At 36.2% G+C, this 14,016-nt stretch overlaps 2 protein-coding genes across 2 annotated transcripts; one reads left to right on the forward strand and one right to left on the reverse strand.

The window, feature by feature from the left end:
* Positions 1 to 323: 323 nt before the first annotated feature.
* LOC146167936 (GLIPR1-like protein 1) lies at positions 324 to 6,943 on the forward strand. Its single transcript, XM_083386178.1, has 9 exons — positions 324 to 433; positions 545 to 668; positions 896 to 994; positions 1,669 to 1,824; positions 4,038 to 4,147; positions 5,733 to 5,824; positions 5,893 to 5,937; positions 6,014 to 6,161; positions 6,793 to 6,943. Exons 1-9 carry the CDS (start codon positions 324 to 326, stop codon positions 6,941 to 6,943), a joined length of 1,035 nt encoding a protein of 344 aa, XP_083242304.1.
* Positions 6,944 to 10,818: 3,875 nt separating this feature from the next.
* LOC146167937 (uncharacterized) lies at positions 10,819 to 13,580 on the reverse strand. The gene is made up of 4 exons (XM_083390192.1): positions 13,217 to 13,580; positions 12,027 to 12,316; positions 11,700 to 11,903; positions 10,819 to 11,451 (listed from the first exon to the last, which is right to left on the reverse strand). The coding sequence occupies exons 1-4, from the start codon at positions 13,440 to 13,442 to the stop codon at positions 11,287 to 11,289; spliced, it is 885 nt and encodes a 294-aa protein (XP_083246318.1). The 5' UTR covers positions 13,443 to 13,580; the 3' UTR covers positions 10,819 to 11,286.
* Between the last annotated feature and the right edge of the window lie 436 nt (positions 13,581 to 14,016).

Here is a 14,016-nt window from a genome sequence, read left to right on the forward strand (position 1 = left end):
CACAGGACTTTCCAAACGTGATTGTACCAAACCTACCAGTTTCTATTCTGGCCTTTTTGATGTCGCTCGTCAAGTGGTTGTGAACAGTACTACAATCCAACTAGTCGCTCTTGACAGACACTTGGACTGTACTTATAGGTCCAAATAAGACAGTGCTTTGGGAATTAGCAAACCGATATAGCGATACAGAACAGTGGTCCTACAGCCGGCGAAATAATCTGACATAAAACCTCCAACGCGTACCAAGTGGTTCCGTCGGCAGTTGATCGATTTAAGTAGATCAGCAGATGACATAACAAATCGAAGTCCTCGACATAAATGTCATGCGAAACATAAAGTCAAGAAGAGTAAGCTTTGCCTGTATGCTCGTTGTTGTGATTGGCTTTGCCGGGGGACAAGATTACTCCACTTCGAAAGAAAATATGCACTCGAGGTAATGAGTTTTTTTCGAGTTTAGTTTAAATTTTTCAAACGGCAACGAAACAAATATAGGTCAAAGTTGATAACAAAAGTCAATTTTGCTTACAGTCTTTTTATTTTTCAGGCGAAGGCGTTCGGTGCTTCCTACAGCTGATGAGGCCCAGATAGTTCTAGATGCCCATAACGAAGCAAGAGCCACGATTTCCGATGAAGGGGAAGAGCCAATGCCTTCCAATATGAGATATATGGTGCGGTTTTAACATTATTAAAGTCAATCTTTGTTTACAAAAGTATCACGTTTTTTTTTCAAATAAAACATTAGATAAGTTTGGTAATAACCAACAACTATCAATGATTGCTGGATTTTAACATTTAAAATGAGTTCCATTCTGACGAAAAATGAAGTCATTTTGTTTGTTTGAATTACTCAAGGATGTTTCCTAATTATTTTTGAATACCTCTTATTCACTTTCAGACATGGGATGACCAACTTGCTGTAAACAGCCTTAATTATGCAAAGAAATGCGTTTGGGGCCACAGTCCAGTTCCGTCGAGAAGGACACCTAAATTTAATGTGAGTGTATTTTTAATTGAATTCTATATTCGTGCCAAAGTACTTTCAAGGGTGCTACGATACAAAACTTGTGAATAAAAAGGGTTAATCAGTATAACATGTATAATTTTGATTTTATAATGCCCCACTCTAATATTTGTTACATATATGCGAAGTTTGATGGTTTACCTTCATATTTATATATCTTGAACATGGGTAGGCCAAAAATAATCAATTCAACTATTTATACAACAAATAAAAGTTTCTCATGAAGTACCTAAGAATCATGGAATCGAAGAATATTTTTTTTATTTCTGAAGTTTGTTAAATATTTCCTATGTTTTTTAACAACATTTATTGGGATTTTAAATATATAGATAAAAAGTTTTTCCACGACGCAAGCGTACCGTTTTACCCTTAAAACTCAATGGACGAAATCTCTCGAATCGGGGGTAAAACTTTACAAAACGAGCATGGGGATGTCGGCATAACCTTATATCATTCCTAAATTAAAGAATCACTATTATAGTAGGTGTTTTATTAACGTTATTTTTAAGTGCAAACGTCCAAAATTCCACAGAACTTTTCAAATCATGGATCACGACTGTATAAATGCTAATCACTATACATGACTATACTGTTGGATAAAAATAATTTAACAAGGCAAAGGGCACTCACCATTTTGTTGGCGGTAGGCGATCAACGGTGAGAATCTATGGTGTGGCAACGGCCCGCTCACCAAACATTTTTCGCCACTTCGCGCTGTCAGTTCTTGGTTCAACGAGTACGAGTATTACGAATTTTACAACCAAACCTGCGTGCCAGGCAAAAAGTGCGGCCACTATACACAGGTTTGACCAACCAACTATTGCGTTAAGGTATTGTTTGCAGTACATATAGAAGTGGTAAGTAGTATAATAAAATTACACCAAACATTGCTAAATATATATTGCGTTAAAAACATAGAGTTTATAGTAGTCTAATTGTTATGGTCGCCATCTTGCATGTAGACCGCCAACTGTTTTTTAGGTAAAAAATAAAAAAAAATATCTAATTTCTTCACTTGACGCAAATACATTGTGTCATGCCAATATAAATGGATGCGACGAAGCTTACCCGAATTATTGATTTAAAATCGAGTTTGCATATATTTTAACTTTATTGAGTCGTCTAAATCAGTGGTCGACAACCGACGGTCTGCGGACCGGTACCGGTCCGCGAGGAGTTTGCTACCGGTCCGTAGCAGGGTTGCCAAATTAAAATTTTGATTTAAACCCAAACTTTAAACACCTTGAATAAAGTAAAACAATGTGTATTTTTATTATTAAAACAAGCTAAATTTCGTTCTAATATGCTCCATGGTTGATTGATATGATCAAAAATCACCATTAGTGTCAACTATCAAGCTCTCGTGAGGTTTAAAACAACTAGTGTGCTGTAGCCATATACTTTAGATATAGCCTAGCACGTTCACAACATACAAAAATGCATATTTTTATTGCAAAATTTAACTCCTAGCACTTATAACATATCAAAAATTTGGCCAAAATATCATCTTCTTTTATGTTTAAGCGTCCTGACCAAAAAGTGCAATAGAATAAATTCACGCAAAAAATGGTTGTAAACAATGTCCAATAATGAAACAATTTATTGTTTTGATATTTAAGCAAGAAAGTTTCGAAAAAATGTATGCTTTTTAATTAGTTTTGGCAAGTTTAAGCCTCCATCTATAGTTTTAGCCTCTATATAAATTCAGTTTTTGCCTCTATAAAAATGTCAGAAAAAGGCCTGATTACTTTTCTGACATCAGCCACGTTTAAAATATGCCAGATGTTTGAAATTTGTTGTCAAAAAATCCAATCTGGCATTCTTGTACGTATGCCTATTTTATGCGTTTTAGGTGTTGGTCTGTGCTTCGTACTTTTTTATATAACCATAATTTTATATTTTGAAGTCAAAGTGTCGTGTAGGGTCTGGTCAAAAAAGGGATCTAAAATACATCATATATAATACAAAGTGTAACTCATTTTAAAAGAATGCTTTAAATACTCTTATTTTAACAAGCTGGTAAAAGTAGGAATAGGTAATAATGGTATACAAGCAGTGGTGGGATTCAGCCGATTCGCACCTGTTCTATAGAACCGATCGACTCACGAAATTTTATGAGCTCATCCAACTGGTTAGCATTACTGTCAATGGATTTTTGTATCTAATCTTGATACACCGATTTTTGAGATCCAAGTAGCTCACGTGTTGTTTTCAAAATCTGCGATGTTCAAGTTTGCACGTAACAGTTATACATGGTGTTAATTTTATAGTTTTAGTAATTTTCCTTTTGTGATTGTTTGTCTGGGGACGACTGCTGCTTTATTTTGCTATTGCACTGTCTTCTATTTATCTTCGTAAAACGAAGTTCTGCCGTATATATATAAAAAAATAATCAGTTTATTTGCCGAATAATATGACTTTTGATAACAGAACCAGCTGAAAAATATGACATTTCTGATAGAACCAGCTGACAAAATTTGAATCCTACCACTGTATACAAATGTAATTTAAGAAAAAAACGTTAAAGGCTTAAAAGTTTTATTAAAATGGACCGCGGGCTTGGTTAAATTGCCAAGTTCAATTTTCCCAGATGGTAACAGCTCTTTAAGCAAAACACGCTTAAAGTTCGCTTTGAAAAAAGTTGCAATAAATTTCCGTTATTAAACATTTGTTTTTTAAGGCCGGTCCGCGGCAAAAGTTTTAGTTTTAAACCGGTCCGCATTGCAAAAAAGGTTGCCTACCCCTGGTCTAAATGTCCAAATTATGGATCGAGTATTGAATAATAAGTTCTTACATATAAAACTAAAACTTAATCATCTAATCGTAGAATTGTGTCAATCAGATTCTATTTTTTCATGTCTTTACTTCATGGTAACCTATTCGAAGACTAACGATAGCGTCATATAAGCATTGATCAATTTATTAAAACCGTATTTGCATTATGACATAAAATTTGCGGCGTTTTAACCATTTAAGTTAAAAGCGCCAGTTTTGACGTTTACCGTTTATATCTAAGGTTGTTTGGGCTACAACTTACAAGCTTGGATGTGCATGGACGCTCTGCCCTCTTGTCAAACACACGGGCTTGACAGAGGCGATGTACATGGTTTGTCAGTACGCACCGGTGTAAGTTAAAAGTATTTTCGCGTAAGGCCTTTTATGATAATAGGCATGGTCAGAACCAGACTTGGGCAACCATATAATTATAATTGTCTATAAATCAAAGAAGGAGAGCAAAATGCCTAATTATAATCCTAATTTAATTTGTAAAATGCTTGTGAACGCCAATTCAGTACTCCGCAACCTTTTTCCACTTGCGGCGCACCAACAGGGTTAAATCATTAGGCGGCACACCCACAAAATATATGCAGTTCGACCACAGACAACATCAGCTAATATACTTGGAAGGCAAAAAAAATGAGCTATACTGTATGTATAATAAAACGCGCCGAAGGCCAAAACGTTACTTATTACATTCCTTTATCCTCTGATTTCGCTGTTTTGCTAATCTAAATAATTTTTTTAAACCGATTAATTCGGAAAATTGTACCTCCTTGTAGATGATTCGTATCCCCAATAACTTTAGAAGACAGAGGGCTTTTAATAGCATTCAAAAAATGAAACCCGACAAAGGTGCAAAGCACTTTTTTGCTTAATTTATTTTTCGAGACAGCAACTAAGATTAATTATACAATCTCTAATGACAATATTATAGGGGTTTCGAGCGTATAGTTAATCTCCCTTTCTACTTTGGTGTAAAGCTTGAAAACAATTGTTGTATATTTATACCACTGGTATAGTTCCTGGTAGTTGATTCAATTTAAATAAATATTTTAAGTTTGATTTCCGGCGATTGAAGATAACATAGGTTTTAAATAAGTTTATAAAAAGTAAATAAAATTATAGAAAGTTCATAAACTTACACCTGCAATCCTGCATCATTGCATAAAGTCAAAATACAAGCCTTGATGAGACATTCATTTCTCGCAATAATTCGATTGATTATTAAAAATTACCCTTAAAAACGCAAGTAACAAACCTCCGTAAATGTAGCGGTGACATGGTCTCGGCAAACCGGTTGCGGAGCACTACTTTGAGTCTATAGTTCTAATCTAATTCAGGTTTCCAAAAAAGGTTGCATTGTTCAACGAATTTTTTTCTTTAGGTCGGAACGAAGAATGCGAATTGGCACTCTTAAGTCAGAACGACTTTAATAGGCTAATTTAATCCTAGTATTGTAGTATCGGTAGTTTTAATTCTAATCTAATTTTGGAAAACTGATATGATCTTATTTTAATTCTAATATGATTGTAAAAAGTTAAAATAAACCTATAGTTGTCCAAGTCTGATCAGAACCACATGCCCAATTTTCTAAGTTGGATTTCTAAATATAATACACTTGCTTGCATTGTCTGAAGTGCAAGCCAAATTCTAAAATTGCGATCTAGGCTTACTTCGTTTGGGCTTAGTAAAGAAGTTCTGGGGTATAGCGGCTTAAGTTGACCTTATCTGGAAAGTGGCTGTCGTTTTGTATTTATTTTTCTTTAATGGCCCTCCAATTATAAAAATATACGAGTTGTCAGCTGTTTTGTAAAACTTCAGGAACTGCTGCAGTTAGAGCGAACCACTTCAAACCAGCTTGCCAAAAAACTTTTGACAGTATAGCATACAGCAGTGTACCTGGGTTTGCAAATTACACTTTCGCTTGCAGGGGAAATATCCGCGGGAGAAAACTTTACAAAGTGGGTGAGAGGTGTTCAGAGTGCGAGGAAGGGGACACATGTCCAAATGGCACACTTTGTCGTACGTTATCATTTAATTACATGATTTTTACGTTTTGACATTATTTCATATTAAAATCTCCCGTTCAGATAACGCCGAACGCGACAAGCTTATTCCAATTCAAAGACAGCCCGGTATGTTTAAAGTGCAAATACAGTTGTTCATCGTGATTTATTTGAAATCGTATATCAAAACTGATATTTTTCGCAGACGTAACGGCGGGAGTCCTGATCAGCATAATTTTTGTCTTGGCCGCTCTGGCCGCGGCTGGTTATTACCTGTATGTTAAATATGGGGTACCATCCAATGTTCTCCTGGCCTGGCGTAAAAGGCGTCGAGTTTCTTCTGCGGCGGAATTGTAAGTTGCAGTGAGTTCACGTGACGTACAGCTCAATAAATCACACATCTCTATCTCTGCTGGTTGCAGATTGCCGCGTTTTGCAGGCCGCCAGTAATAATGAACCCACGAGCAAGATAATTGCTACCTGTAGGCAACAATTTCTTTGAGGTAGTTTAATTATATCGCGGCAATCTGCAAGTTCAGCTATATTCTACAAGTTTTAAAGTAATTATATAACATTAAACGAACTTCCTTGACTTACCGGCTCAAAGCACTTATTAGAAACATTGGACAAATATAGGAAAGGGTCTGTGATGAATGGATGCTTATGAAGGTTTAGTTTATAAAATAGTTGTAAATACAAATCATACTGTGTTTTAAAACCAAAATGTTGAAGAGCGGTGTAGCTAAACTACAGTTAATAGTTTAAAAAAACTAATCGAATGTGTATTTCTCATTTAATTATTATTGAATACAATCTTAAAAAATACAATGACTTTTTTAATTATTATAGAATACAATCTAAAAATACAATGAAAATTCACCTCAAGGATACGACACTAATTTTAGCAACACTATACACTATAAAGATCTTAGGCTATATTTCATAATTTTTGTAAAATTTTGAATTATTTTTTCTTATTTACAGAAAAAACAGTCAAAACTCACAGGATAACAACAACGAAGATGGTAAAGATGATGCTTGTGAATCTAAAGCAACAAAGAACTACGTGGATAACAACAATAGGGGAGCTCGATTAGCTTCTATAAATGTAGAAACCTGTAATTCTCCTGATTAGTAAGACTCAGCAGTATTAGTAGCCTGCGTCAGCTTGTAAAGTCAAAAAAACTATTGCACTTTAAAAAACGTTGGACTCTAATGAAGAATGGAAAAAAATGATTAGGATATTTTAGTTTAACGCTTACTGTAAAACGTACTCACAAGGCGTTGTTGGATACTTTTTGTGTTGCAACTTACACTTTTGACAACTCAAGCGATTTTTGACGAAACGTAGCAGTTTGTACTATTTATTATGTTTTATCTTTTTCGCCAATTTATCCCTGTGCACTTGCATTTAGCTGTTTATACTAGTGTAGGGTCATCACAAATGCAAACCAATTTAAAGGTTTTAGCACCCTAACTTGAAACGGGTCTCAAAACATGGGCAATTATGTTGATCCAAGACTAGAGTTGGCAGTTATTGCATCAGGTAATTCCATATTTCGCTTTTAACCTATTTTTTGTTCTGATGAACTATTTTCAACCATTAATTTTGCCTGACAGTAATACCGTTTGGTTTTGCAAGAGTGTTTTATTTGGTAAAAGCCATTTTTGAGCTTAAATCAATTTTTGTTTGAAAAATAATACAAGTTTTTTAAAGTGTTTTCTAATTTGAAAGCAACAAGACTGTTGTATTTTTAACAAGATGATGGTATTTCTAAGTTTAACTATAAGTGCTTTCCTACTTAAATTTAAATGTATTGTTTCACGCTTTTAGTTTTGTACGTGCTGTAGGCCTATCACTTCGTTGCTATAAGTTCCATAATAAAATACAGTGGTTTTTAAACGGTCGTTGCCAGTTGGGTTTATTTGAGGTTGATTTGTGAATAACGAATGTAGAAAACGGAGATGTTTTATCAGATTCGGCCGATTAGTCAAAAGTTGTCCAAATTATAGAAATATGAATGTGGTGAACAAAGTCCAATATAATAGTAATGAATTCTGCGAATGCCTGCCAGCTATTATCTTTGCAGTATTCCACGTAATTCACGTTTAACGTTGGCAAACAAAACTGAACTTCATCTACACAATGAATACCTAAGTGGTATAATAGCCATGACAGGGGACTTACGAAAGGAACATCTTAGTTAACTTTTTTTAAAACTACGTATCATTAAAACTAAAAGCTATATAATGTGTAGTTTTAAAAATAATATTGTTGAAGTTCAGTTACTGAAAGCTGCATAACTTAGGGATTACTGAAAAGGGTTGTTTGAAAGCACCTTGTTGTGCACCATGTTTGTTGGTTTGCAGATTATGACGATAATTCATTCAAAGTTGAGGTGCTTCTGTCGTTATAATTTACCAAAGGTTGCACATAAGAAAATTCAAAAAAGGGGGTAATTGTGCAGTTCTAAATATGTTAAAAATCTGGCGTTTGACAATCAAAAAGAAAAACTCTTTATTAAACAAGGCTGTGTGGATTTACCGTCTTGTTAAGGCCTTTACCCTTTATTCTGCCAGGCAAAAAATGATGGCTGACGCAAACATAAAACGAAAATAAGCAAGGGTTTAGAAACTTTCGAATATATCAAACAAATTTACTGCGTGATGAGCGGACTGACTATACTATACTATGACTGTTTTTAAGCTTTCGCAAAACCCCTCTTTACAAGTTTGAAGAATTACAAGTTATTTTACTTGCAAGGGTAAAACATATAAATGGGCGATTGATGCCAACCTATTAGAATTAGATGGATCAGGTGTCGATTCTCGGAATTTGAAAATTGCATTGTAACTAGAAAGTTTACAGAAGAAGAATATTTACTATTATATGTTTCCATGCCAACGGTAATAAATTAAATTGGATCGCTTCAACTTTTTTATTCGAGTTTTCAGATGTCCCACTGTGCATTGATTAGTTTGATTTTGTTATGGTTTAGTTACATAACAAAAACATAATGATTAAGATCAAACTTAATCCCAAGCTATTCGCAGGATTGGCCAAAAATATTGCTGTGGTTTTACATCGACAAGAATAAATTTCAGTGTCGCAATCAGTCATGGTTCATACCAATACTGAAACTGCTTTAAAACGTTTGAAATATAGCTTTACGTGACTTTGGTAACGAGGTTTAATTAGGGCAGACAGAAATTTGGCGAGAGTCGATAGGGATCGCCAAACTTTTAGCGGCTAATAGGCCACTTGGCGATGACGATACAACTGAAAGATATTTGTAGAAAATTTGTTGTTCTACCTTTCTATCTGTTTTCACAATGCCTCTAAATTTCGAAACCCGACGTTTGTAGATACATTAGATCGAATCTGGAACACGCGCATCAACTTACGATATCTAGTAATCACAACTTTGTACTGTAACGCAATAATTTACTCGTCGATGCAAGTTAAATCGTTGTGTACAGCGACCACGTATATATTTCTGTTACATAAGAGAACAATCTTACAAAGTAAACTCATATCTGAACACAAGTCTATTAACAACTTTTATTTCAAATACGGCCTTTTGCAAAAACAAAAAAAGGTTGTGCTATTATCTTTACCCTGCCCTAAAATAATCAATAGACCACCCTTCAATATGTAAAATACATAAAATGTTAGACACATTTAATTGCTTTATTTGTTTAAATCGTTAAGAAATACGTGTCGAGTAAACATCTTTAACCCTTTTTTTGTGATATTTGTAATTGTGTTTTTGTGTCATAAACGAAATATTCGTGCATACATTACTATTCAACTGCACGTTCTGCATTGCTGAATTTTTTTTTGCCCATAAAATTCCGCGTATCGTCCTCGTTTGACTTGTCAATCATAAAAAGGCCGACAAGAGCCAACGCAGCGAAATTCTCAGCAGCTGTTTGTCGTTAAACGATATTTTCCCAGCAACAAAATAGTCGCCACTCATCGCCTTCACAAACACATTCTTGGATTCTGAGTATTTGTCACCAGTCGAGAAAATCTTTCTATTCTTTACGTTTGGGCGTGAACCCAAAATAGGCGTTTTGCTATCAGTGACGTCAATCATAAAAAAGGAGACCGTGAATATGTAGTGTGCATCAATATTTGGCGACTTGGTTTGCTTCAGTGACAAACATGGAGAGTAAAATTTTGTCGAGGAGTTGTGACTATCCTTTAAAACAGTTATAAAAGTATCAACAGCAAGCTAAAATATATTAAATTTTAAATGACAATAAATGTAAGAATTAATCCTATAATATTGCCCCACTATTTACCGATTACTAAATTATTGTTTAAATGGCTATATTAAAGCTGTGATAGACAAAGGATAACAAAATAAGTTAGTTTCGAGTTAAGGACTATTTGAAATCTTACAATATAATATTGTGGGTAAAATTAAATTTTAAGCCGACAAAATGCGATTTACTGGTTTAGCAATCATAACCCTGAAGGAAAAGCTTTAAACTGTAAATCCATATTCTTCTGTAAATCTATATTTCGTTGCCTCATGCTACTTTGTTGAATTAAATTCTGTTCGGACATCCTAATTTAATTTGCTCTGAATCTCTTCTTTTATTTAACGCTGTACATGACTTTTTGTTAGCTTCTTGTATATTTTGATGTAAATTCTTCTATAGTGTCCAATAATGAGTCATTACGTGTTGTTCCTTAAAATCGTTTGTTCTTCGTTATAATGGTGTCGCGACAAAAGGGGTTCTTCAGTCGTAAGACTGCCACCTGATTGTCGTTAAATCAAAAAAAAAATGTAAATTTAGTCGTTAATTACTGAGTTGTGAGTCGTTAATTTAGTGAGTTTCTTTGGTTTAATATATCTGCTTTGATTAAGACTTGTGTAGGCCTACACGAATTTGTGTTTGTCTTTCAAAGCTAAAATGCTGATGGCTTTACTGTACTTGCATAATCAAACTGCGCGCACAACGGCGTGTAAGTTGCATAAGCATCTCAAAATCTTGAATGGCATGCTGTTACAGTGGTCTATTATATCGTAGTATACAGTAACAACAGCACGGCAAATAACACACTGACAAATTGACGTCACACAATGTTGACACATCAATACAGATAATTCGGCAAGACGGATAGCTCAGATAAGGTCTCAAACTACAACCCTTTCAGGTGCAGTTCAGGAAATTAGCGAAAAAAGGTGCAATAAATAAGAAAAGTGAAACTTAAAAAAAAATGAACATGCAACTGTACGAACAAATAATTAGGATGTGCAAAAATATAAAAGAATACTTCTCATGTTGAAGCAGTCTAGTTGTAAATAAACAAGACTGCAGAGTTAAGCGGCAGGTGCAAAACGATTTAACCACGAGGCGGCAGTGTGGTGCTTAGTACGCATTTTCTTTAGCGGAAACAATTTTTGAAGACAACACCGTGGTAACAAGAAAGATACAAAAACGCAAGCGTATCGACTTGCTTTATTACGTTCGAATGCTATTTACGTGAGCACACGCTTGCTTGACCTGGCCGTCAATTTCGTATAAATCGTGAAGCATTCGCCGCTCGCTTAAATGTACTTGTGTATACGCAAAATAATCGTTGTTAAGATCGCAGCTGTCGTCGAAAGGTCTGTACAGCCGATTCATCTGCAAAATAAAGTAACCAGTTAAGTTTCAAGCTTTGACCTTTTTAAAATTATATGTATAATATACATCCAAAAAAAGCTTAAATGCAGCAATTGGAGAGCGGGTTGACATAAAAGGTTTTTTCGCCGAATGATTTCAGTTTGCGTTTTTCTGACTCATAGTACCTAAAATTTTGATACATATAATCTGTGGCGCAAGTCAATTTACTCTGATTTATTCTCGTACTAAGAACAACGAAAGATGCTCACCTCTTGCTGTAAGACGTTGGTGATGGAGTGAAGGGAAACGGCGACGTCCGACCGATTGTCGGCGAAAATGTGCGGTGTCGCTCGCACGTAGCAGAGCATGTCGCGGTACTTTGCCAGCACGTGCGAGATGATGTCTCCCCAGGTACGTTGCGAATTGACGCGCGATATTGCCGTTCTTTTACGCATTCTCTCGTGCCCTTCGCTCTGTAAATGAAGAAGCGACGTTAAAGCAATGCTTTGACCATCATGCCCAGTTTGGGGTGCGCTACGTATGGTTGTAGCATTACAAAACGTGTGTACGCTGAGTGGCTAACGATTTAAACTTACCGCCATTCTGAAGGTGTGGTGATTCAGATGCGCCAACTTTTGCACAATGACCTCGCAGGAAGCCGTAGAGCGCTTTGTTTTAAGACCGGCCAATCGCTGGCCGAACGTTAATCTTGAAAGTGAACTTTTTCCTTCCTCCTGCTTCCAACCGTTGCTGTCCAGGTCGCGAAAGAGTGCAACTGGTAATCTTTGCACGTCCTCAGATTGTTGCGCATTGGGTAGAAAGAGGTTGATGTGTTTCAAAGGTATAGCCCGCGACGTTACGATATTGATAGTAAGGATCACAGAAACTGAAAATAAAAACAAAGGAAAAATGGTTATTATACGGTTTTACAAGTTAAAAGTTTAATTAGGAAAATTCTTAAATCCGATTAATTATTCGGAATTATGCCATGCACGACAACAAAACGCAATTCCTGTCAGCGTGAGATGTTTGCTCTATCTAACCTGTACGGACTACTGCCAAACCCATTACTGAAATGTCAGTCAGCGAACAAGCCGCTTGGCCTAATGATATGATTTATTCGTGTGTGATTACCGAGATCATGCGGCTGATAAGGAAGCAGGCGACCCTCCCTTAGAGTGCATCCCGGCGCTTAAACTTTCATCTGGCTTGCAAGTAATTAGGAATGGCGCTACAGTCGTATATCTGTCTTCCGACAGCGGTATCCACACCCATATCGTTGACAGTGTTCAAAAAGTTCACAACCTTTGTGTTTCATAACATGCGATCGCGTGACGTGCCACCTTGGCGCACAATTCTGCTGTTCCTCGCCTCGCTTTCTTTGGTCGTTGAGTCACGATCGCAGGATTACGGCGACGGGTTAGTTTATCAAACGTCAATCTACTTCTAACACAGGTTTTCGCACATTCGTCTCGCAAAGATTGCGCACGAAATCCGATACATCATAATTATTTTTAACGGCAATGAAAGCCCAATTTAGGTGAGCCACTAATGCCAGAATCATTGGGCAGCCTTAATGAGCGCGAACGATTAATGTTCCAGGAACTGGTTTTATATTGAAATCAAACATCACGTTTTTGCTCAAATAATGTAATCTACAATAACAACCCTAGGCCTAACTGAATTTTACGACACCACTAATGTGTTACGCTTCCAAGAAATCGAAACCCGTTCAAATGACACGTTTCAAACTCGAAATTACAGTTAAGCATTTTGGGTGCCTCACCTATTTTGAAGAAAATCGGTGTCCCGCTGATGAAACTCCGCATGTTTTGAAGTAATAAAGTCGGCCCTTGCAAAGTCTTTTGAGTGTCACAGTGTTGAAGCGCTTCCGTTGATACACGTTTTGTTTCCTTTGCTACTTTTTTGCCTTTTTGTTTTTCTTCTTTATTGTCCAACATTTGGGAGGATTTCGGTGACATTTTGTATCGGCAACTGCTTGGAATTTTCATAGTTTTGCTGTAGGTATGATGTTGAAATTGCGAGTCAGCTAATATGGAGCAAAACACTCTTTTGTTTAAACTCGACGCCGAAGCAGATTTGTCTATTAAGCAGCTGCAAAATTCTTATTACAAAGTTTTTCTTTGTTATGATCTGTAAAAAACAAACATCAAGTTACACTTTTTACCACTTAAATAATTTCGTTGCTGAGCTTGCTATTCGTTGAAGTTTGCGGCGTTTCCGCGAATACGAAATTCCTCTTCTCCAAGTCAACAGATTACGCTACATGTCGCATCCTACTGTCGGTTAATGGATAGGCTACGCTTCCATTGCCGCACAACGTGTGACACGGCTAAAGGCAGAAATCGAAGTTTTATATTAGCGAAAAAAAGTCGTCGGCTCTTGTTTTGCGAAGGTTACGAAACTTGCGCATCTACCGAAGTTACATAACACTTGCCCGTAGCTAAATAACGCTACATTTTTCAGTTCGCCGCACGACAGGCAGGTAGATACATATCGCTTGTATCGAGGTCGTCTCAGCTGACCAGTACGCCATTACATATTCATTAAGGACCGGTCTTGAGT

Source organism: Ascidiella aspersa, chromosome 1, assembly GCF_963924565.1.
Source record: "Ascidiella aspersa chromosome 1, kaAscAspe10.2, whole genome shotgun sequence".
In the NCBI taxonomy this organism is placed as follows: domain Eukaryota; kingdom Metazoa; phylum Chordata; class Ascidiacea; order Phlebobranchia; family Ascidiidae; genus Ascidiella; species Ascidiella aspersa.

Coding starts and splice junctions, on each gene's coding strand:
- LOC146167937 (XM_083390192.1), bottom strand. CDS start 13,442: ATGAAAATTCCAAGCAGTTGCCGATACAAAATGTCACCGAAATCCTCC. Junction 12,317..13,216: donor ACCGATTTTCTTCAAAATAG/GTGAGGCACCCA, acceptor TTTTATTTTCAG/TTTCTGTGATCCTTACTATC. Junction 11,904..12,026: donor ACCACACCTTCAGAATGGCG/GTAAGTTTAAAT, acceptor CTTCATTTACAG/AGCGAAGGGCACGAGAGAAT.
- LOC146167936 (XM_083386178.1), top strand. CDS start 324: ATGCGAAACATAAAGTCAAGAAGAGTAAGCTTTGCCTGTATGCTCGTT. Junction 669..895: donor CTTCCAATATGAGATATATG/GTGCGGTTTTAA, acceptor ATTCACTTTCAG/ACATGGGATGACCAACTTGC. Junction 6,162..6,792: donor GTTTCTTCTGCGGCGGAATT/GTAAGTTGCAGT, acceptor TCTTATTTACAG/AAAAAACAGTCAAAACTCAC.